A 24,743-nucleotide genomic window follows, 5' to 3' on the forward strand; every position below is an offset into this window, starting at 1 on the left:
TGGAATACTCTGATGCCATTAGTAACAATTCTCCTGTTAAGATGAAAACACGTCAGTTACCAAACAATTTCTGAACAATTCAGGCAAGCAATAATATTCTATTTTTAAGCAGTACAACTCAAACTTGTATTACAGAAGGTTGTATAGATACAATGTCCCATTTTGCACTAAAGGACAATTATACAGAAAACTTTCACCCCCTAGTGTTACATTCTTAGGATTACCATTTATAGGGGCAGAAAAAAAACCCAGACCATTAGTTACAGATCTAATATTTTAGGTTGGAATTACAGTTTCCAACCAGATGTTTGACATGCTGGTGAGAAATTTTTAAAATTGGAACCCCAAAATATCTTAGAGCAACAGGTTAAGAAAGGTTGACACAGGTATTTCTTTGCTATTTGAATATATCTAAAATCTCCATCTTTTTCTGGGGAAAGTAGATTCAAATACAATTCATTAGTTGTTACTGTAATCGTATTGCTACACTATTCCTATTACACACACACACACACGAATGGTAATTCTGTTTTAAAATAATTTTATTGAAGTTTTTAATAAATTTAGTAAAAGCTAATACAAACAAAATAGAACAGAACAAGTAAAAGGAATATAAAAAGAAAAGGGCAACAAAGACAATAATAAATAAGCAGCATTACATGGAGCATAAGCTAATATTATGCTTTGCCTTTCTTAAAATTACATATAAAACAACTATTTCCTTAAGTTTTATAGAACATATAATAAACATTAGTTTTATATATATGCATGTCAGAAATAACCATATTTTCAGTTCTGGTTAAGCAAAAAATCCATTAGAAGTTTCCAGAAATATGAAACAAATAATTTATCCCTGATCAAGGAGTCCAACCTTATATTCTTTCTTTGTATACTCGGTGGATACCCTCCTCAAGCGAGCAGTGGGGCTCGGCCAAAGCGTAGTGAAGGCGCATAGAGTGGGCAAGTTGACCGCCTGACAGGTGAGCGTCTTCGGCGCTCCAGCTTTTTCCAAGTCTGATCCCTGGGGTGGGCATGCAAGGTTCAGCGGGGCCAGCCCCCTTTTCCTGCTGCCCTGAGCTTCTTTACTCCTCCAGCGGAATTGATTGAAAAGGGTCCTCTGGGAGGTGAAAATCTCCCATGAGAGATTTAAAGCTGCCCACTTTTCAATCAATGCCGGTGGCGGCACTAGTCCGCTTGCTTGAGGAGGGTATCCCAGTCATGCACACCCTCCCAGCCCCACAATAGCCGGCCCGGGGGAGCGCAGCCCAGCCTTGGCTTTCCAACAGAGAGAAAGGAAAGAGAGAGAAGAGATAGAGAAAGAGAGAGAAGGGGAGAAAACCAGAGAGAGAAAGAAATAAGACAATGGAGGAGATAAAGACAGAGAAATAAAAGAGAGATGAGAGGGAGAAAGAAATGAGAGAGAGCTGGAGAGAATGAGAGGCAAAAGAGGTAAACAAATGAGAGAGAAGGGGAGAGAAAGAAAGAAAGAAAAAAGGGAGAGGGAGAGGAAAAAGAGAAAAACTGAAATGAGAGGGAGGGAGGGAGAAATGAGAAAATGATGAAGAGAATGAGAGAGGGAAATAAATGAGAGAGAGAAGGGGGAGCAAAAGAAAAGAGAGAGAAGGAGGTAGAAGAAGTTTAGTTGCCCCATCCACCCAAGCTTTGTGGCTTCTAGTGTTTTCTTTTCTGTGGGAAACTGGTCCAAATGGTTCTTTGAGTGTTTAAGGTTGTAGACCACTGTACGAAGAATGTGATTTGGCAGGCTTTTCCCTTTGCCTATTCAAGTCTCATGGATGTGCATCACAATTGGACCACTGTTCCTATTCTGTCTAGGTAAACAATTATAAATAAAAAATAAAGAAGTAATGAGAAGTGAAAATGGCTTTCTTGGAAATAAAATTGAGAATTCAAAAATTATTAAGACTAAGCCAGCTCATCCTTGCCATATGGTTTTACATTTGATAATTATTTACAAGCAAAATAAGCTTTCTAAAGTTGCAGGGTTCTGTCTCTACCAAGCAGACAGTTGGAGTAGATGACTTCTGAGCTTCTTCCAACTTAATGATTCACATGACATTATGTGTGCTTGTTCCTGCCCAAACTCAATGCAAAGAAACTAATTTTATTCACGGGGAGAAGAAAGGCACACAATTCATTTACCAATCATAGGTGGTCATGACACTTCAAAATTTGAGAAGCCCTGGCTTAGGATACTGCACCATATCCAGGAACTGTCAAATTCAAGTCCATTCTCAGCCTTTAGGCTAGCTACTATTTTAACCCAATCCATCCTTCTTCACAAGAAATACAATGTACACTGCCTTTAGCTCTCTGAGGCCAGGCAATAAATGTAGCAAATGTATGAAAGTTATTGTATATACTAGGATTGTGCAGACCAGAGATGGTACTCAGCAGGTTCTGACCAGTCCTGGAGAACCGGTAGCAGAAATTTTGAGTAGTTCGGAGAACCAGTAAATACCACCTCTGACTGGCCCCACCCCCATCTATTCTCTGCCTCCCGAGTCCCAGCTGATTGGGAGGAAATAGGGATTTTGCAGTAACCTTCCTCTGGATTAGGGTGGCAATGGAGATTTTACAGTACCCTTGCCCTGACACGCTCACCAAGCCACGTCCACAGAACTGGTAGTAAAAAATTTTGAATCCCACCACTGGTGCAGACCTTCAGATTCAAAGGCAACAGGCATGTCTGCAATTCTTTAAAGCTTTGAATTTTCCTTGCTTGTACAGCTATTACTCAAATGGTATAGAATATTTTTTCCTAACCATTAATCAGAAAGGTTTTCTTTTTATTAAAAAGCCACAATAGATTACCACTTTTAAATGTGTCACTTCATATAGAAAAGATTATCTACTATAATAGAAAAGCTAGTAGATAAGCCAACTTTTTTGCTAGAAATATTATAGAAAAATGTGCATTCCATTCATTCATGCCAATAATCTACATTTTCACTGAACTCGGAACTGCTTCAACAAATTTTGACATCCAACAGCTTAATGAAATGTAATATACTAGTGTATTATTCAGTGTTCCCATATGCCAGATATAATCTCTTCCAAAATACTTCATTGCAAGTTCCTTTTATTCTTTTTCCCAACAATTGCTCTGTGTTCCATGGCCAATGAATACACTTTGTCCTTAGTGTGATGGGACTTTGGGGGAGGGGAATAGTATATATTTTAAAAGTTCTTTTCAAAAAGCACTATAATAAACCAATTATACTTAATATAAACCACCAATACAAGCATTCATGTCAAATAACATTGAAATCTAGCACAGTCTAATCAAATCACCAGCTAATTAAACACAAGGAAAAATTACTGAGAATAAATTGCTCTTATAGCCTGTATAAAAGTCTATAGAAAGCTTCTTGACACCACTAAGAATGATTTTAATGAGTAGGCAGATTAATATAATCATAGAGCAAGGTTTTCACATCAACCTTAATTAAGTTGCAAATCAATAACTGTTTTGCTTAGCCACAATTTCTTGAACAATTCTTAGTTCAACTCACAATCTTAAATAATAGAGTAAGCCATAAATCATAGTTTACAGATCATAGTAACTGATACAGCAGACTAAGCTAAAACCAAATTATTATTTTTTAAACTTAGTCCAATCTGTGATGCCCATCTAAGCTAGCAGAACTTTACAGAATGGTGATGAAGTTCAGAAGCAAGCCACTTGGAATCTGAGTAGCTATTTATTTCCCACTTTTAGTACTTTTATAAATAACTCAAGATGGTGAACATACCTTGTCCTATTTTCTGCACAATAATAAACCTTGAAGCAGGTTGGTCTGAGAGATGGTAACTGGCCCATCTGGCTTTCATGCCTAAAGTGGGATTAGAACTGAGTCTCTGGGTTTCTGGCTCTCTAATAAAAAGAGGAAAGCATATAAACAGAAACTACAGGTATTCCTCAACTTGTGATGATAACTGAGTCAAAAATTTTCTTGCTGAGTTGTTGAGTTTTGCCCATTTTATGAACTTTCTTGCCCTAGTTGTTAAGTGAATCACTTGCAGTTGTTAAATTAGTTACATGGCTGTTAAGAGCATCTGGCTTCCCCACTGATTTTGCTTGTCAGAAAGTTGCAAAAGGTGATCACATCAGTGGTGGGATTCAAAACTTTTACTACCAGTTGTGGGTGTGGCTTGGTAAGTGTGGCTTGATGGGCATGGCAGGGGAAGGATACGGTAAAATCTCCATTTCCACCTGATCAGCTGGGACTCGGGAGGCAGAGAATAGATAGGGGTGTGGCCAGTCAGAGATGATATTTATCGGTTCTCCGAACTACTCAAAATTTCCACTACTGGTTCTCCAGAACTGTTCAGAACCTGCTGAATACCACCTCTGGATCACATGAACCCAGGAGACTGCAACTATAATAAATACATGCCAGTTGCCAAACGTCCAAATTTTGATCATGTAACCTTGGGAATGCTGCAACGGTCATAATTGATCTTTTTAGTGCAATTGTAACTTCATATGGCCACTAAATGAATGGTTGTAATTCAAGGACTACCTGTATGTATGCATAGAAGCTATGCATATTTTTAAAAAGTAAACATATAACAAAGGCAAAATACACTCCTGTACTTGCCACTAGATCCTCATTCCTTCATTCCTTTATTAACATTATCTGCTTTGCCAATGAAGATCTTAAGTGAAATATTCTGGATTCACTTCAACAGTCTATTCTCCCAAGGTACTCAGCAATACAAATCAGAATCACTAGAAACAATAATTAAGTTTCCTCTAGGGTCAGATGCTTAACATGTGATAGTAAATAGCATGCAAAGCTTGTAAACATTTAAATAGCTCTTAGAGATAGAAAAAGCTCTAAGCTGCCATACTGTTTTTTTCTGAAAAAAACAAAAACAAAAATTGCACAGCTAAAAACATTACATTTGGGGGGCAGATAAGGAACTTAAATTAAAAATCTATTTTATCATTAATGGTTAAAAGCTTTTGCTGTAACTGAGTATATTTAGTATGAAAAAGAGTAGAATAAATGTTTGCTAACTTTCTTCAACAACTTGTAATTATTTTCAGGATTTATGATTTGGATAAAACATAATAAATAATATTGATATATTTTGCCTGAAATTACAGTCACACAAGTTGGATAACTATAACTTTTTGGTCTTAACAAAGAAAAATAACTCTTTCAAATAAAATAACATCATAAGAAATTATATACTGATAATTTCCTTACTTTCCTTTCAGTATTCAGCTCAGCCATACAATATTACATATTTTAGTTACTAGATATTTGTACACTGCAATAGTCATATTTACAGGAACCCTACTGTCAGATATGAGTTTCTCTAAGCAAATGATTGATATATGCTGACTCTGTAAACCGCTTAGAGGGCTGTAAAAGCACTATGAAGCTGTATATAAGTCTAAGTGCTATTGCTATATTCATACACAGACATACACAATCTCAAAATTACACACATAATAAAAAGCTACTATTTAAGAAGAGCAAGAACATGCAATTCTTCCAGTTTTTTTAAGTACTGCAGCAACAACAAAAAGGAATCTCTTCCATCGCAGCTCGTACAGCAAAGCCCTCGAGCCACTAATCCTCCAAGCTTGATTTAACCCCGGTCTCCCTTTTTGCTTCTGCTTGACAGCGCTCATTCTCCATTGGCAAATTGCTCTGCCGGCCGTTCTCCTTCATTGGATGAGGAATTGCTTGAAGGAGGCGTTTTCGTGAGTGACAGCCGGCTGGAGCAATAATACGCTGCGCTCATCAAAACTCACCCTTCCGAAATAGGTCGTGCTGCAACTAATGAAGGGCGTCAAGTTATCTCCGTTTCCGTAGGGAGGAGTTGGTAAACAACGAGCCCCGATAATCAGGGCTTTGCATCCCTACGGAATCGCTCCCGGGCAGCGAGCAGCGTTGAAGCAGGCAGGTGAGAGATCCTTAGGAGCGGCTGTCGACGCGCGCTCCGTTAAAAAAACAGTCCGGCCTCTTTCGTAGGTATCTACTTCCTGGGCCGGCTTCTGGGAGACCTTCGTTTGGGACGCTTTGCATTTCGGCATCTTGCCTGATTCGGTGCAAAGTTGCCGCCTCTCGGGCGCATGCGGTGCAATCTCGGTAGAAAAGGATCTTCATTCGGAAAGATAGGGGGAGCTTTCAGTGTGAAAATGGCTCTTCCTGCGAGCATCCTTAATGGGGGGGGGGAGGGCTTCCTTAGGAAATGGATAAGATTAAGGCTGCAAGCCCTCGGAAGGGAGAGTAGTTGGAAATCTCGGACTGGAAGCAATTCTCACCTTTATGGGGAAACTTCGTAAAAGAACAATTAACCAGCTTGCCTTCAGAAGTTGTGGGTGCGACATCACTGGGGGATTTTAAAGAAGAGACTGGACAGTCACTTGTCTGAAATGGTATAGGCAGGGTCTCCTACGGGAGCAGGGGGTTGGACTAGAAGACCTCTCAAAGTCCCTTCCAGTTCTATTCTGAATTGAATTGAATGGACTGCTTTCAAAGTAAATATGTGGGGAATATGCAGTAAAACCTCTTCCTCCGCCTCCAGTGAATAACTGCCCAATTAGCAGTTATAAAAGATCAGTTAGAACTTCTTCAGCCTATTTCCATTGTTGTATGGCTGAAGAAGCAGAAAGTGGACAGGGAAAATATCTAGGTGTGATTTTTTTTGGGGGGGGGAGGGAATTGTGGGTTTTCATTCTGGGAAATGTGAAAAAAAAAAACCAGCTTAATTGCTGTTGCCCTGTAATTGTCCTACAGAATTTTCAGCGATGTTTTCTGTACATGCTTTCCCAAGATAGATTTTAGAACATTCTGTTACATATACAATATATGTTCACATATTCCTCCCCAGAGGTGCCATCCCTGTAAAGAGTTTGCATTATGGGAAACAATTATCAAATGCAATTAGTTTTGAAACCAGTTTGGTTGGAGAATAAAGGCTCTGGGGCATATCATTTGGTATTCTTTGTAATTGTGTGATTGGTGACTGAGGAATTCTGGGAGCTGAAGTTCATATATCTTAAAATTGCTAAGTTTGGGGAAAAAAACATTGTTTTTGCTGGTATGGGCAGGCCTCCTCTTTTCCAGGGCCATTCTGGTTTGTGTAGTATGAATGCCTGGGTCCTTCAAACCTCTACCCCTTTCACCCAGTAGATCCCTGAGCGGATCCCAAACTTACAGAACTGACTTTGAAAAAGGAATTACACCACTTAACAAATGACAAGCCCTGGAAATCAGGAAGACTCTGACACTATGGAATCGTTTTCCTGTGGTTGGTCGGCTGAGCTATTGTAAAACATAGGTGTAGTGTTCTTTCAGGAGAGTACTAAACCCATGTTTAAAACAGCCTGATGATAGGCCCCAGGGTGTGCACACCATGCAGTCTCATCCCCCTGTCTAGTCAAACATAACAGCTTATAGGTCCAAAAGAGGAAGCCGTGGCAGAGGAGAACTCAACTTTTTACTCACTACATAAACAATAAAGACTGAAGTAACACATCTGCTTTTGTATTTTGCCTACTCTTCCAGCCTGGGAATCAATTGTCTGGACCTTCTCAAAGCTTTAAGGAAGTTTTGAATGTTACCTGCTATCTTCTCTACCTACTTTTCTAAAGGATGTTTCTTACAGTTATCCTATTTCTGAATTGATGGATAAATTTTCAAATAGCATTGGGAAACAACATTTCTATAATCTTAAAAAAGGTGTGAGGTCATATTTGTGACTCAAGGCATTTTGGATAGTAATACTGAAATTTGTCATAGATTAGCTCCTCATTTTAACCAGATTCATTTCATGGGAAAGTACAAAATTAAGTGGGACGAGGAATCTGGCAGGCACATTGACTGCAAGCTACACAGGTACTTTAATTGTATGCACTAAATGTGGCGTAAGCTTTGTTGAAAGTAATAATATTTACTTTCAAATATTCATCCTTGGGTGTTGATATTAGGCTTTATCTTTCCACTTAAAATAAACATGAATTAAATATAAGATTTGCAGTCCTAACATTTATTAGTTTTGCTTTGTGTTTTTTATTTTTAAGTTTTCTTTCAAGCTTGACATTGTTCTTGGCTCAGAAAAGCCTCCCTGTATATTGGAATTTAAAGCCAATGGAAAATACCTCTACAGAGAAAGGATGTGGTTTATCTTTGCAAGCAGAGAAGTTCTATTGTGTTTTTAAATAGATACATAGTTCTGCTCAGGTCTGTTTACTCTAAATGCTTTTTTTAAAATTTCATGTAATATTTTATTCTTATCAGACCAGTGTATTTTCAGTAATAATTTGGCTTCTGGCAATGCCCACTAATACTTTTTTTCTAACTGATTTAAGCCAAGGATGAATATAACTCAGACTTTACTGTTGTGTTACTTTTATTAGACTTTCAAGGGTTGCTAACCAGAACCAGGTGAAAAAGCAAGAATGTTGGTGGAACTAGGTATCTGCTGTATCTTATGAACAATTCTTCAATTCAAACCTGGAGCTAGGCTATATTTTCTTTTCCCCTCAATAAAAAAAAAGTATTGTTTTCCATTTTTATTCTTTCTTTAAGTGTACATCTTCCAGAGTGTCTTGGAATCATAGATAAGGCCTCCTCCGAGTCCCATCTGCCGGTCAATGTCGACTGGCAACTACGCGGAGGAGAGCCTTCTTGGTGGCAGCTCCAACCCTATGGAACGATCTCCCCGTGGAGATTCGTACCCTCACCACCCTCCAGACCTTCCGCACAGCCCTTAAAATCTGGCTATCCCGTCAGGCCTGGGGTTAAAGCCTGTAACCCACCCGAATAGTATGAATGTTGTGCTTTTAATGATGTACTGTCTTATGTGTTAATTGTTTGTTTCCCCCCCCTTTTCGAGTTGTAAGCCGCCCTGAGTCCCCCCAGGGAAAAGGGCGGCATATAAATAAATTACTCAATACTCAATACTCAATCAGGCAATATCTAAACAAAATAATAATTGTTGGTTGCATATTCAACCAGATATTTAGACTGGATTTTGCATCTTTCTCTACCTATTGAATTCTTCTCGAAGACCTGGGATAGGCAGATGTTGCTTGGTGGTGTATGGCTGGAAGGGACCTTGGAGGTTGTCTAGTCCAGTTTTCTTGCTCAAGGCAGAAGTCCTCATATCAGTTTGGATAAATGATTGTAGAAACTTTTCTTGAAACCTCCAGCAATGGAACACACAACTCTGGGAAATACATTGTTCCACTGCATAATAGTTCTTGCTGTCAGGAAATCCCTCTGTATGTCCAGATTGGATCTCCCACTGACAAGCTTCCACCCATTGTTTCTTGTCCTACCCTCAAATACTGTAGACAATAAGTCAAAGCTCTCTTCCCTGTGGCAGCCTTTCAAGTATTAGAAGACTGCTATCATGTCTCATCGAGGTCTTCTCTTCATGAAGCTAAACATATCTAATTCCTTCAGCTGTTCTTCATGGGTTTTAGCTTTCAGACATCTTTGTTTCTCTTCTCTGTTATCTTTGTAGGACATCAGCATCTGTTTTTGTATTGTGACCAGAACTGGTATTCCAAATATAGCCTCACCGGTCTGGTATAGAGTGGTAACTATACTTCTCTTGATCTTGATATAAACCTCTGTTGATGCAGCCCAAGACTGAATTGGTTACTGATTCATCTTTAAGCAGTGATCCACCAGGACACCTTGAATGCTCTCATAGGCACTATTGCAGAGTCTATCATGTACCACAGCATAAAAATAAAAAATAAAACTTTAAATAAAGGTGAAATATTTTTAATAATTCTGGAGTACTGGTTATTTCAGAAAAAAAATAATAGTTTTGAAAGCTACCTTGTTACAGGCTCTTTAATTTTGTAATTATTCTAGGCAGTTTGTTTTGCTTTTACTCTTCTACATTACTTATTTCTGCAGTGTCTGGAGTGTGATTAAGATTCTCCATGAAGAAGGAAGTATGATCGCCTTCATGAACAATTCTGACAGTGAAGAGGAACCTTGCAATGAAAGGACATCATTGATGTCAGCTGAAAGCCCCCTTCTGCCTTCTTATCATGATGGAGCACAAGCATCAGAAGCTACAGAAACACTTTCCCACAGGGTAAGAATCTTTGGAAAAGCATATGTAGCTTTGCTTAGAATTGGCAGGTATTGTAGAAGGCATTTAGTCACCTTAGGACTACACTAGGGATATCAAACTCAAGGCTCATGGGCCGGATCCAGCCCTTGGGGTGCTTAGATTTGGCCCGGATGGCCGCCCCTGAAACAGCAAAGGATTGGCCTGCAGTGCCTCTGTTGCAGGAGGCTGTTGCAGCGGAAAACAGCTCGCGAGGGCCGCAGGTGGCCTCCCAAGCTGTGTTGTCACTGGCAGAGAGTTGCAGGAGGCATCACAGCTGAAAATGGAGCTCGGGAGTCTGTTCTGTCGAGCGTGCCACGCCCAGGCTTTGAATGTGTTAGTCAAACATAACCCTGATATCGCTGTCAGTGAAATCGAGTTTGACACCCCTGGATTAGACTGTCTGCAAAAGTTTTTGCTCAGTAACCTTTAGGATGAAAAGAGTCTAAAATCATTAATACATACAATATGAGATATTAGTATTCATTGTAGTTAATGAATGAAAATTAGTTTAATTGCATTTAAATGAAATCGGGTTTTATCTGAGCCCTGAAAAAAGTCCCTAATTACATCACTTCCTATGCAATGCAGTACCCATTACAATGTCCTTGACTGATGGCTATTCAACCTTTACTTAAATAGGTCAAGGAAAAGGAAACTTGCTATATCCCAAGGCAGTTCTAATGCTGAACCGTAGTATCAGGAAACTTCTAAATTTAGTTAGAATCAGATTTGTCTTCCACGTGCTAACAAAAAATAAATCTGCTCCTTTGTCTGAGTAGCATCCAGTTATAATATATAATGGTGATGCTGTTCTGTGTGTGAGGTCATTTTCTGTGAGTCCTTCTTTTACATCTTTCAAAGGACTAGACTGGCAGTTTCAGATGTTCAAGTACATTAGGGTAGTTTTCCCACTCTTCCCCCATCACAGATATATTGGACTATGTACTAACCAAGTAGGACTATTAATCATCCTGGCTGGAGGTATGGAGTTGACATCCAAAGCATTGGGCTGGCTGTGTTAAAGTATTTGAGCCTGAGCCACCCTCTCACACCAGGAAATCACATTAATTTTTAAAGTCAGCTAGTGGCTGATAAATTCAAGACCCTCCCTCCTACCATAACATCACATGGCAAGACTGCACAAGTGAAGATGTGCTCTCACAGAAGAAATATATCTGTGTGCCATCGATTGTGTTTTCTCTCTTTTTCCTTTCATTTAATTGTGTCTGATTTTTTTTGAGGCTGCCTGGATTTTTCTTGTAAATTTTCCTTCAATTTTCTTCTCAAGGTTTTTCAGAAGTGATTTGACATTGTCTCCTTCCTTGGCTGACAGAAAGTAGCTGGCCCAAGGCCACCAAGCTGGCTTTGTGCCTAAGGCAGGACTAGAACTCATGGTTAAGAGACCATGAGTTCTAGTCCTGTCTTAGATTAACTGGCTATAGACTCTATAGATTCTATATAGTAACTATTTTACAATTCATGAGAGAAGTTTTAGCCGTGAATAAGGACGATCATGTAATTGTGAGGATTCATATTGTATTTTCAGAATTTGATTGTGGGGATAAAAGATGGGGAAAGAAGTTAGTATTGAACTGGATTATTTTGTGCATTCTTCTGTCACATTATTTCCGCTGAGGAATTATTGTTACTGGGCATGTTCCTTAACCTCTGAAAACTTCCTGAATAATTTTCTTTTATTCCTCAGTTTCCTACAATATTTCCATCTTCTCGATTTTTAGATGTCTGAAATGACTCTTTTGGCAAGCGGTTTTGAAGGCATTAAGCAGTCTAGAAAGAACTTTGTTGGGAAAGTAGATCTGCACAGCAGTTGCTAACTCTTTCTATTTATTGTTATTGCAGAATAGACGTCCTGGCAGCACTAGCAGCTCTAATAAAGCGGAGGGAAATGGGCCTGATCCAGAAAGAGCAGCAAAAGGACACATTGTGCTGGATAATGAGGAAGAAGAGTTGACCTTAAAATATGGAGCAAAGCACGTGATCATGCTGTTTGTGCCTGTAACACTCTGCATGGTTGTCGTTGTTGCAACCATTAAGTCAGTCCGTTTTTACACTGAGAAGAATGGGCAACTGTAAGTGATTCCTCACAGACTCTAAATGAATGCATTGTCCCAAAAGTGCTTTTTCAAGAGGTAACTGGACTTAGTTTTTCTTTGAAGACATTTCACTTCTCATCCAAGAAGCTTCTGCTTCTCAGAGCTGAAGAAGCTTCTTGGATGAGAGGCGAAATGTCTTCAAAGAAGCAAACCACTGTCAAAGAAAACAGTTGCCTCTTGAAAAAGTACTTTTGGTGTAAATGTGTTTTTATTTTCCATTTTCATTTTCGTACAGTCACATATATACTGTGCATAACCGGGGCCATATAACATTAAACAATAAACACAGCCATTCCTCTTATCAGCAGTACCCCCCCCAAAATAAAAACCCAATGTACCTCTTCGACCCTCCATACACCCTTTCGCCCCCCTCCAACTTTCCATCTTCCCTCCATCATTCCCCTCTACCCTACTTCTCCTCCCCCTCTACCACTTGTCTCTCCCGATACACTCCCTTCCTTCTCCCCCTCCCTCCAGTCCTCTCTCCCACCCTCTCTCCCCCTCTTTCTTCTATCCCTCTACTCCTCCCTTCGGTGTATTTCTACAATCTATTAATATATTCAGCTTGTCCTATTTTTACAGTGGAATTAACGAGCAACAGTATACAGGTGCAGACACGTTACCTTAAAATCTAACACATACTATGTATCCCCCCCTCCCCCCTAACACCCCACCTCCCTTCCCCCCCGACTTCCCAGAGCCCGTAAACGGTATAGATTTTTAACAAACACAGTCTACAATATATTAAGACAAAGGAAATAAAAAAAGAAGTTAATAACATCTCTGCATTGAACTCAGCTTCTTCCTGTTGCACTAGCTATGAACAGTTTAGATTATTCCTAATCTTAAGCATAGGCTATCTGTAATTTCTTAGTCCCATATTTGTTTTGTATATAGTCAATCCATTTTTTCCAGTCTCGTTTATATCTCTCATTTGAATGGTCTTTAAGATATGCCGATATTTTCGCCATCTCGGCTAGGTTTGTGACTTTCAATGTCCATTCTTGAGTTGTAGGCAAGTCTTCCTTCTTCCAGTATTGCACCACCAACAGTCTTGTTGCCGTTATTAGGTGCAGAACCAAATTAGTCTCTACCGCTGTAAAGTCCGTACATATATCTAGTAAAAATAACTGGGGAGTAAACTTTATCCTTCTTTTAAAGATATTTTGCATAATCCACCACATTTTTATCCAAAATGTACTTTTGAGACAACTATGATCTGGATGACTGTTGAAAATCCTTGTACTTCAATGATATTTCCATAATCTGCGCATAACAAGTTGCTCAATTTTTTCCAACTTGGAATCGTTCAGATGTTTTGGTGTTCAAATCCCTTTTGCCATCCTGGATAGAAATTAATGAGTGGAAATCCAGCATACCTTGATAGGGGGATGGTACTTTAGCTAAAGATACAGTAAATTCAAAAGCTACCTTGCCTGTTTTATAAATGTCTTGTTTCTATTGCCTCTGTGTTTGAGCTAAAGATTGGCATTTTGTAATACATACTGTGTTTCCCCGAAAGTAAGACAGGGTATTATTTTCTTTTGACCCCCCAAAATAAGTACTTGGTCTTATCTTCAGAGAGGTCACCTCATGGCTGCTGCTGCATTGCAATATTTTCAGGGAGGGCTTATTTGTAGGGGAGGGCTTATTTTCATGCATGCGCTCAAACGCTCAATGTTTGAGGGAGGGCTTATTATCCAGGGAGGTCTTATTTTCAAGGAAATGGTATATTTTGGAGGGATTAGGTTTTGTCTTGGTAGTCAATGAGCTGCTTCTATTAAGATATTTTGCTTTTTCTTTCAGGATTTATACCCCCTTCAGTGAAGATACCCCCTATGTGGGCCAACGTCTCCTGAGCTCTGTGTTGAATACCATCATTATGATCAGTGTTATTCTAGTGATGACAATCTTTTTGGTTCTGCTGTACAAATATCGTTGCTATAAGGCAAGGCTTTGAATATGTTAGTCAAGGGCCTCAAATTATAAAAGCCTTTTAATTAATTATGTCAGATCAGCATTCATTAGGCATGATCCTCAATGATTCTTATGGTATACATTTGCAACGCCATTTTAGGCAATTCGACTGCATTTTTGCATGGATTGGAAACAGAAGAATTTTCATCACACCTTTTAAAAAACGTTGACTGCAGAAAGTAATATTCTAAAGAATTTTGCAGGATTTAGAAAAACCTCAGTGTTATTTTTCAATACTTTAAATTGTTCAAACTCTTGGTAAAGAAATAAGATCTTTCTCTAGGGTTATCTTGACACATTAAACTTTGTAAGGGGTTCTTCTCCTCTATATGTTCTATATCAGGGATGTCAAACTCAATTTCTTCAAGGGCCAGCATTGTAGTTATCCGTGGGCCAGCCAGGTGGGGCGGGGCGAGATAGGACAGATGCCTCCTGCCGGCCAAGACGGGGCACAGGGGAATATACAGGATACCCTGCATCCCATTTTCGGCCTGGCGGCTCCTGCAGCACCCTGCTGGCCAAAACAGACATGGGGGGCTGTGCATGGCCTCCCCACACCCTGTTTTGGCTGCCAGAGACACCAATGGCCGGTCCTTTGCTTTTTCCAGGCCGGCCTCATGGGCCAGATTTAAACACCCCGTGGGTTGGATCCAGTCTGCGAGCCTTCAACTTTGATACCCCTATTCTATATGATGTTTTAAGAGTGACACTAGAGGCAAAATAAGGCATCCTTCATTCCAAAACAGGTTGAAAAATTGTATTCTCAAACAGATCTGCATTGCTGATAATGCATCAGATCAAAGTGAATTCTTCTAGAGGGAAGTTTTTAACACAACAAAAACTTCTCTAGCCTAGTGCCAGAATATGTTGAGATTATATTTCGCACCATTTATCATCAATACATAAGAGGCACAGTGGCCTAGTGGTTAAGATGATGGACTTGTCAACTGGAAGGTCAGCAGTTCAAGAGCCCAAGTACAATGTGACGGGGTGAGCTCCCATTCTTGTCCCAGTTCCTGCCAACCTAGCAGTTCAAAAGCAAGTAGATAAATAGGTACCACTTCAGTAGGAAGGTAACAGCTTTCTGTGCAACTCCATGTGCTGGGAAGGCTTCGTTTAGCTAGGAAGTGAATTGAGAGACCTACAGCAAAACCAGGTCAATGTAGTTATTTTGGAATGTGCAAGAAAGAGACCTAAATAGCATATTGTCATCTTTTGCAGTTCATTCACGGGTGGCTGATTCTCTCATCGCTGATGCTTTTGTTTCTCTTCACTTACATCTATCTTGGGTAAGTGAGAACTGTGAATCCTAAATCACTTAATATTCCTTTAAACAAGCATAGACACAGGCTAGTGTAGATCCAGTGAGGGATTGCTACATGATTTGCAAGGGTTTTTCCTTCAGATTTTTGAAGAATAACAGGAAAACATATATGATCAGCAAAAAAAGATGAAACATGACACAAGAGAATGGCATGAGCAGGGAAGAGGAAAAAAGTAAATTCTTAAAGATGAGTGTTAATTCCTAAATAATGAGCGTATTTATATGGTTAAAGAAGGGGAATAGTCTGTTGGAGCTTTACTTTCATTCTCATATTTCTTATAGTCTGATAAAGCAGTCACTACTTAGTAACTATGCCAGATCATTAAATGGTATTTGTATAATTGTGTGGCACCTAGGTTGACTGTGTTAGCAAAATTTCAGATAGTATTTGAAATATATTTATGATAAGACAAGACTAGATGGCTCTTGCTTCTATTTGTTAGTTTTTAAAATTAGGTTTAGTTAGTTGTTGGGCAATGTGTAATATCCCCTTCCCCTTGAGCCAAGGTGGCGCAGTGGTTAAAAGCAGCACTGCAGGCTACTGCTAGATCAGCAGGTCAGCGGTTCAAATCTCACCGGCTCAGGGTTGACTCAGCCTTCCATCCTTCCGAGGTGGGTAAAATGAGGACCCAGATTGTTGGGGGCAATATGCTGACTCTCTGTAAACCGCTTAGAGAGGCCTGAAAGGCCTATGAAGCGGTATATAAGTCTACTGCTATTGCTATTGCTATTCCTAGTCTAGTTGATCCATATGTATTTTATATTCTGAATTAAAATATCAGCTTTCCCACACACTTCCAAGGGATTTGTAGTGGAGACGATGGCTTATTGGTTAAGTAGTTGTAGAACATCTCTAATGTGGTTGTTGTCTTCTCTTTGACATCACATAATAACTTACTGGAAAAAAAATGCTGATCCCAAAGAGCTTTGATTAGATTAGTATCTGCTTGGCAAGATGGATACCAGTGGTGGGGTGCAGGCGGTACGCCCTGGTGCCTCCCGGGAGCACTGGGTGCCGTTCCAGTATGGTGCTTCAGAGTGCCCACCCACCCGCCCAAGCCCCTTATCTGCATTTGAGCTCTTCGGCACTTCCGCATACACGCATGGAGAGTATGCCACTGGCGCAACGCTCCGCAGAGCAGTTGAAACATCGCGGAGGTAAGGACACATGTGCGTGCGAGCATGTGGTGGACACCAGACCCCGTTGGACTGTACTGGTTGCAACGGGATCCGGAACCCACCACTGATGGACACATACTGTAATATGACATGGGATCAGGTACTTTGATCCTATTTTGATCCCATGAGCCTTAGAAGATCAGTTATACAGCACATGATTTTGGTCATACATTTGTAACTTCCCTGTTCTTCATTTCTCCTCTATAGTGCAGGATCACCTTGTGCTGTTAGTTCACAGCTACTACATCATAGCAGTAAATTACGTTTTGTTTTTGTTTTGTTTTTTTGTCTGACAGCGAAGTACTCAAGACATACAATGTGGCTATGGATTACCCTACCCTGTTCTTTGTCATCTGGAATTTTGGAGCAGTTGGGATGATTTGCATCCACTGGAAGGGGCCTTTGAAACTTCAGCAAGCTTATCTCATTATGATCAGTGCCTTGATGGCTTTAGTTTTCATTAAATATTTGCCAGAGTGGTCAGCTTGGGTCATCCTGGGAGGCATCTCTGTTTATGGTAGGTCTACAACAGAAGGATTTGTAAGGTGATCATCCTCTGCAAACTGAGCGTGCCTTTTGTGAGGAGACTAAATCAAATTAATGCTGTGTCCTAGAAATCATAAATAAGGATAAATATTAAATCTGTGTATTTCATTTCAGATAGATTATTTCAGCTTTGGAACCTGTATTCAGAAAGTTGCATTCAAATATGGCAATAATTCTTGATTTATTATAGTCTTCTCCAGGCTGGGTTTGGGTATTACTCTAATCTGCTTGTAAGCTCCACTCTGATAATAGCCACTAATGCTTTCCAAACCTGACAAGCCATAGTTTGTCAAAAATGAGAGTAGAAATATTCTACTGTTCTGTGTAGCCCTGCGCAGTCACAAGGATAGCAAACTGTGGTAACTGATTATAATCATTATCCATTATGACATTGGTATGTGGCTCAGAGTCAGATGCATTGAAACAACAATCACAGCAAAGCTTTGATAATTGTTCCAAAATACATGTTAAGAGATTGTGGGCAATTTTAAGTACTATAGATGGTTGTCAACTTATTTCATTTAGTGACAGTTCAAAGTTACAGCTGCACTGAAAAAAGTGACATGGTAATTTTTCAGTTATACCCTTTGTAGCATCCCCATGATCATAGGATCAAAATTCAGGTACTTGACATCTGGTTCACACATGTCATCTGATCACTTTTTGCAACCTTTTGGCAAGCAAAGTCAATGGGGAAGCCCGATTTACTTAGCAACCAGAATAGTAACTTATCAACTGCAGTGGTTCACTGAACAACTGTGGCAAGAAAGGTTGTAAAATGGGGCAAAACTCATTTAACAAAAGTCTCAAGAACAGAAATTTTGAATTCAATTGTGGCTGTAAGTGGAGGACTGCCTGCATACAAAAAATACTTTTCAAAACTAATCCTGTGCAGTCTAAGAATATGTTTCTACTTAAGTATTTCTCCAATTATTAGTTTCATTCCAATTGTCCATTTTGCTCTTTCAATTATTATATTGGCTACATTTCTTCACAATATTTTCATTGCAAAGGAGGGGTAATTAAGAGACTGAGAAGAATTTGCAGCTGGATATAAATGAAGTAAGAGATTGTTTGCCATCTTTTCAGTGATATCAAAATTAATTCATAAATCTGCTACCTTGCTTTGCCGAATGGTAAGGTTGGACTGCATTTGTCAAGAAGGATTAGATTCTGTGTGCCATATAAAGTTTGGTGGTTTTATTTCCCTGCCATTGCTTATATTATATGAGTGTTTTATTCCCTGAATTCCTTTTTCTCTGGTTTGATGTTCTGAAATTGCCTTTATCTCCTCTCTCATTTCAAAAGGGAAGCTTTCCAAGATTCAGAATGTTTTCTTTTTATATTGTGCTCTATTTTACTGCTATTGTTATGATTTAGTAAAGCTATAAGTACTTTTTTGAGAGAAGTGTGAAAGAACTCCCTGCCTGTATCAGCAGGAAAATTAGAGGTTCAGAATGCTATTTGGGATTAAATTGAGTTTTTTTTTTCTGTCCACAGACTTGATAGCAGTTTTATGTCCAAAGGGACCTCTCCGAATGTTGGTGGAAACAGCACAAGAGAGAAATGAGCCAATATTTCCTGCACTTATTTATTCCTGTGAGTAAAATACGGGCTTCTTTTGTATGACTGGCTTTTATAGAATTACCCCTGTTGTAGTATCTAGTGGTGCCTTGTTAATTGAAAATATTATCTCAGAGCGAAAATGAAGGAAAATTGAAATTCTATTTTGATTCTGTCCTGTGCAGAGATATTGTTGGATATTCCCAGATCATGGAAATAGATATAAAATTAAATTTCCTGATTATCTCAGCATTTTTTTAAAGAGGAAAATTTTTGGCATTGCAAAGTTAGGTGTTTGCAAGTATGGGCCTGATGCCCAGGTTCCAGATATCTTTTGATAAATTACAAATTTTCTCTAGTAAATTTTTAAATTTAGGCAGGAAACAGAAACCACTATTTTGGCTTGGGATCCTGCTACCACTAGAAATGGCAGTGGTATATTGAAAGATAGATATACTGTTACTCCCTGCTGAAAATAAACTTCTAATAAGCCCTGTTAATTGCAGCTCCTTTTAGTTTTCCTAGTTTCCTAAATTGCCTACTACAGTGAGGCTATTGAAGAATCTTGTAAGGCCAGTGGGAAGAAATTGTGTGGATAAAACCTAATTTGCTCTATGTTTAAAAAAGACAAAGGCAAAGTCAGCATGGCTGGGACAGCCATTCTTTCATTTTGATATTACTGTACCCCAAGGCCACTGGGAATCAAATTAATTGGAAAACTGGAGTGATATCTGATTTGGCTGTGCAAAAGGGAGTAACCTGATTTTGCCTCCTGTGTCTGAAGGGTTTCCCCCCAGGATTTTTAAAGTCCAAAATATTTGTCTCTGTGAATTTGTGTACTTCTCCCATCTTTGTGTTGCTTGCTTTTGCCTAGAAAGCAAATTATGAAATAATTTAAATGAAAATAACATAGACCTAATCTGCAAGTTAATAGTACCGTTACGCAGCTATGGAGATTCCCAATCATCGAGTTTATGGTTGTCCCAAATATGCTTTTTTCAAAAGGCAACTGGACTTTCTTGGTGTTTTTTTTTCCTTTGAAAATGTTTCGCTTCTCATCAAGAAACTTCTTTGGTTCTGAAGTAGTGATTTGAAAAAAAACACCTCAAAAAATCCAGTTGCCTTTTGAAAAAAAAAATTTTTTTTGGGAATACTGTTAAGCTGCCTTCCATTTAGAAAAAGGCTTTTTTTAAAGTGCACACATCTAGCTATCTTCTGCACTTATGACACAATACATTTGAAGTATATAGCAGAAAATATTTTATGTTTCCATGATATGTGAAATTCTTCCAACTCAGACAATAATTTTGTCATTAGTCATTCCCCAAGCATTTTTAAATAAACTTGTTGATGTGTATATTCCAATTCTTAAAGAAAGTGTGCATTTAGCAAACTGAATTAAAACTGAGTGAAAATAAAAACCCTTTGTCTATCCAGTTCTGTGTTGTCTTCATGGACTGTCAACTATTTGAGCTTCAACAGTATTTCATCCTGTGGTTTTCCTTTGTTATTTGTATTTTGTATTTTGTGAAATCATAAAGCAACAAAGGGAGAATAAATAAATAAAATAAATAAAAATGCCAGTAGTGCAGGATTCATGAACTTTTGGATGATCAACCAATATGCCTAGAAAAAAACAAAGAAGTTTTATGTGTATATTGATGGAAGGCGTTTGTGTTTAAAGAAATGTCATAACTCACTGATGGATTGAACAAATAGTTTTTTGTGTAAAAAAAATAAAAGATTTCCTTGTCCATTTGTGTCTGACTCTATGGGGTGGTACTCATCTCTGCTTCCTATCCAAGGGAACTAGTGTTATCTGAAGACTTTTTCATGGTCATGTGGGCAGCATAGCCGAGGCTGTGTACTGATAGGCAAGTGCAAGTATCTGTAGCATTGACACATTTTCTTAATATATGACAATTGAGAAATGTAGGGTGGGCTTTTGATTATACTGTACTTTGTAACTTTGAACAATCCATCAATCTTGTTTCATAAGTTGTAACTTGTTTGCTCTTTTTTTCAGCTGCTATGATGTGGACAATAGGAATGGCAAAGCCAGACAATGCCCAAAGAAGATCTTCTCAGGAGATACGGGATCCAGGTAATTGATACCCTTGATATAACAAGGGCCGTTATTTTCTTCTTAAATAGAATTTAAATGGAATCTGCAATGCATTATATTCACTGGATTTCCTGCTTATTGCTAATTATAAAGGGAAGTTTCCGTGAGACTTGTATGGGAGCTGCATTAGAAATCTCTCCATTGAAAGAGTTAATTCAGTTACTGACTGAAGAATGGTTCTGAACCTTTTGACAATTTATGCACAGAAAAAAGTTTTTTTTAAAATTTGAGAGTAGGTTGGTGGTAAGATTCAGATCCAGCATGACCAGTCATATGAAGTTATGAACCTTGTAAACAACATTAGGAAAACCATACATTCTACACCCTAGCTCTGCGACAACAGAGAACAAATCAGTCATCTTCTCCATGACAACTGGGTTAAATCAGTATTATTGCAAAGTCTTCTTACACAGAGGAAACTTTTATTCTAACAATTTTTTTCCTTAAAAAATTAGTGTAATACATTGATTTTTCTTATTTTGGCTTGTTTTTCTCTCATCGTTATGCTTCAAATTGGCTGAAGAAGCAGAGACCCATGACAATTCCTCATATGCTGAGCCTGAAGTTCCAGAAATGAGAAACTCAACTATTGATCAAACTGGCCAACAACTTGGTCAAATTGCCTGCAACGTTGAGGAAAGCCAAGAGGAGGAAGAAAGTAAGCTGTTGCGCTGTAAACAAATTAAAAATTCATTATTATTAATCCTTTAAAATAGGAGCAGCTGTCTTTAAAAGAAGTATTACAATGATTTGTAAAGCTAAGAGTCATTTTGCTGTGGGATAGTTGTTTTCTTCAGTTGAGCCTTTAATGAAGATTTCGGAGAAAGAGCAAGGATTTTGAGCATGAAAGAGTATTTCCATCCTTGTTTCTTTTACGACATATAACATCTTTGAAATATCCTAGAGAGGTCCTGGATTACAGCAAATCTGTTTGAGATTGGATCTGTGTATTCATTCATTTATATTGGCCCTGAATTTACTTTGTGGCTGTGGTTACAAAATGCAGAAACACTGGGTGCTTCCTTACATTAAGGTAGAAATCAAATGTTGGCCATTTCATATGCTTTGGTGATCTTAAGTGAGGGCCACAAAGAAATGGTATTCTGCATGTAGGAAATAACTAAAATATTACTTTGTAACGTGGATCATGTAATCTTTTTGGGATGAGGACTCATTTAAATCTTTAAGATCTGCTAGTGAGTATACTTGGCCACAATGGTGAGTATAGAGGTCACAAAACACCCATTTTTGAGGAGGCAAGTATTTTAGGCCCTGTACCAATCCAGAGAGACCCTTAAGACCAAAACAGTTTGGTGCAAATGTATGTATTTATTTTATTTAAATGATTTATAGAGCCAGTCATCTCATAGCAATGACTCTGGGTAGCATTCAAACATTAAAATAGAATAATGCACTATTTTAACAATATAAATATATAAACTCATGAGGTCCTGGTTACATAATTCCCAGATAAAATCACATCACCAATAGATATTGCCTACCAAGGGAAGAAATATTTGTAAATCAGGGTTGAATTGGAGTCCATTTGGGACCCTTCGAGCTTGGTCATTTTCTTGCAAACGTTTCATTATCCAACTAGATAACATCATCAGTGGTACAAGGGAGTGGGGTTTGCTCTATGTTACAAGTGGCTTGCCCTGTCAGTATTGGTGGGAGTGTTCTTGGTGATTCCTTGATTAGTTTACTGTGTCTGAATGGTTTGTCTGAATGGTTCCTTGATTAGGGAATTGTTTATTACTTGATTGTTGGTCTAGGATTAATCTTGATGTTAGTCTTTGTTTATCTGGATGATGATTGCTGACAAGGTATCTTTTTATTCTAAGTGAATGTATTTTATTCTTATGTACACTGAGAGCATATGCACCAAAGACAAATTCTTTGTGTGTCCAATCACACTTGGCCAATAAAGAATTCTATCTTCTATTCTATCTTGCATAGGTGTTTTGACCTTTTTGTTTCCTTTTTAGCTTTTTGATTGTCTCTTGGATGTAGATGTTGTTTGTGCTTGTTGATGGATGATTTGTCTGAGTGCCAGACTTCCAGTAATTCCTTAATGTTTTTGGACTTAGCTTGATCTAGATGATCACAGTTTCCCAACAGAGATCCAACACCATTCATTTTAGCACTGATTATGTTACTTGGCTGGATAATGAAATGTTTGCAAGAAAACAACTAAGCTCAGAGAGCACGGACACCCCACAGATATTGTCCAACTTCCTGAACAAAATTCTGGAGGAACAGCCAGTCTTCAGGGCCTTATGAAAGACTAAAAACATTGGGGTCTTCAGAGTCTTGGTGATGGTTTTCTACAAGCTGGGTGCAGCACAGAGAAAACATGTCTCCGGGGCCCAAGAAAATTGCATTATTTGATGGAGGGAACACAGAGCATGCCCTTTCTGCTAGACTTGGTTGGTGGGAAGAAACAATGGGGGACAGGTGGTCCCACATATAGCCTGATCCTATGCCATGTAGATCTTTACTGGTGGTAATCAGCACCTATAAAAATAAAAGAGGTCTTATTTTTAAAAGTCAGAAAATTTGGTATACAAAGGAAAGTTTCTGAGAGCCCCGTGATGTTCATAAATGTCATGTTTGCTAAACCTAACTTAAATTATGTGTGTTGAAAGACAGATGCAGCTATCTGATGGAATTATTTTTACTTCTAATAGGAGGAGTCAAGCTGGGTCTAGGAGACTTTATATTCTATAGCGTGCTTGTCGGCAAAGCAGCTGCCACTGCTAGTGGGGACTGGAATACAACATTGGCTTGTTTTGTAGCCATCCTCATAGTAAGTAAAAATAATACAGTGAGCAAGTACTATTGGACTTTTAGCTTCTTTCCCAGTCGTGCTTCCTTTTGAGTGTAAACCTGAGGATAAGAATTATCTCAGAGTTGTGACCTGCTCTGGGATTATTTTTTTGTATGGGAGAAAAGACAGAAATGATTTAAATACCTATTCCTCTGCTTTGTCCTTTGGCATACTATAAAACAAGGTTAGCAGCATGGATTATCAGCATTGGGTCCTAGTCATTTGAACACTTGAGACTGGAGAGTGAATCCCAATACAGTTGGGATCACACTTGATTGGGAAGGCTTACTCAAATGATAATGAGTGGACTTTTTAACAGGATCAGTTTGAATCTTTAGGGTAATATGGCATTCTGTTTAGCTTCTAATATTAAGATCTGAAAAGTGATGATAACCCAAATATTGTTTTCTTTTTTCACTATTTAAATAAGTGTTTCAAAACCTTAGCAATTCTAAGATGTGTGGACCTATACTTCCCAAATTGGTTTAAATGTTTATTTAAATATTTGGTATTCAACCAGATATTAAAAATGTCCCAACAGAAACAGGAATTGAAGAATGTATAGTTCAGGAATATATACTCATTTGTACTCTTAAGCAAAGCTAGAAAAATGTCAGCATCCATATTCTAACTCGAGTTAATAGGTTTACCTCTAGGCAGCTAAAGCATATTTAGGGGACTGAAATAGGATACAACATTAATAACACAGTGGGGCAAACCCTTATTTTTCTCACACCTAGTGAAGCAGTAAAAGGTAAGCTAATATGGTAGGGACCAGCCACCCTCCAACCTCCTGTTTTCTTCATCTTCTGGGAAGGTGGAAACTTTCCAAGACTGTCTTCTTGCTGACACATACCAGGGGAGATTTAGTAAACAGCTTCAGGGTAACATGGACCCAATCCAAAAAATCCTGTAGCTAATAAACAGCACCTTGAATTGCGACCAGTGCAGCTGCTATAACAGGAG

At 38.6% G+C, this 24,743-nt stretch overlaps 1 protein-coding gene across 5 annotated transcripts in view; it reads left to right on the forward strand.

The window, feature by feature from the left end:
• The window catches only part of PSEN2 (presenilin 2), a 48,898-nt gene that overhangs the window by 19,089 nt on the left and 5,066 nt on the right, over positions 1-24,743 (forward strand). The window contains exons 1-10 of one of the 5 annotated variants that reach the window (XM_014053327.2): positions 5,790-5,943; positions 9,918-10,101; positions 11,980-12,209; positions 14,040-14,181; positions 15,432-15,499; positions 17,010-17,230; positions 18,760-18,858; positions 20,849-20,926; positions 21,471-21,605; positions 23,638-23,756. In XM_014053327.2, coding sequence (XP_013908802.2) covers positions 9,958-10,101; positions 11,980-12,209; positions 14,040-14,181; positions 15,432-15,499; positions 17,010-17,230; positions 18,760-18,858; positions 20,849-20,926; positions 21,471-21,605; positions 23,638-23,756 — 1,236 coding nt within the window. In that variant the 5' untranslated portion in view covers positions 5,790-5,943; positions 9,918-9,957. Of the gene's footprint in view, positions 1-5,789; positions 6,008-9,917; positions 10,102-11,979; positions 12,210-14,039; positions 14,182-15,431; positions 15,500-17,009; positions 17,231-18,759; positions 18,859-20,848; positions 20,927-21,470; positions 21,606-23,637; positions 23,757-24,743 lie in introns of those variants that run through there. The other 4 variants (XM_014053330.2, XM_014053333.2, XM_014053328.2 and 1 more) reach the window with 4 other exon arrangements.

The sequence above is a fragment of the Thamnophis sirtalis genome, unplaced genomic scaffold (assembly GCF_051295495.1).
Source record: "Thamnophis sirtalis isolate CommonGarterSnake01/CBP01778 unplaced genomic scaffold, rThaSir2_p1.2 scaffold_6, whole genome shotgun sequence".
NCBI lineage: Eukaryota > Metazoa > Chordata > Lepidosauria > Squamata > Natricidae > Thamnophis > Thamnophis sirtalis.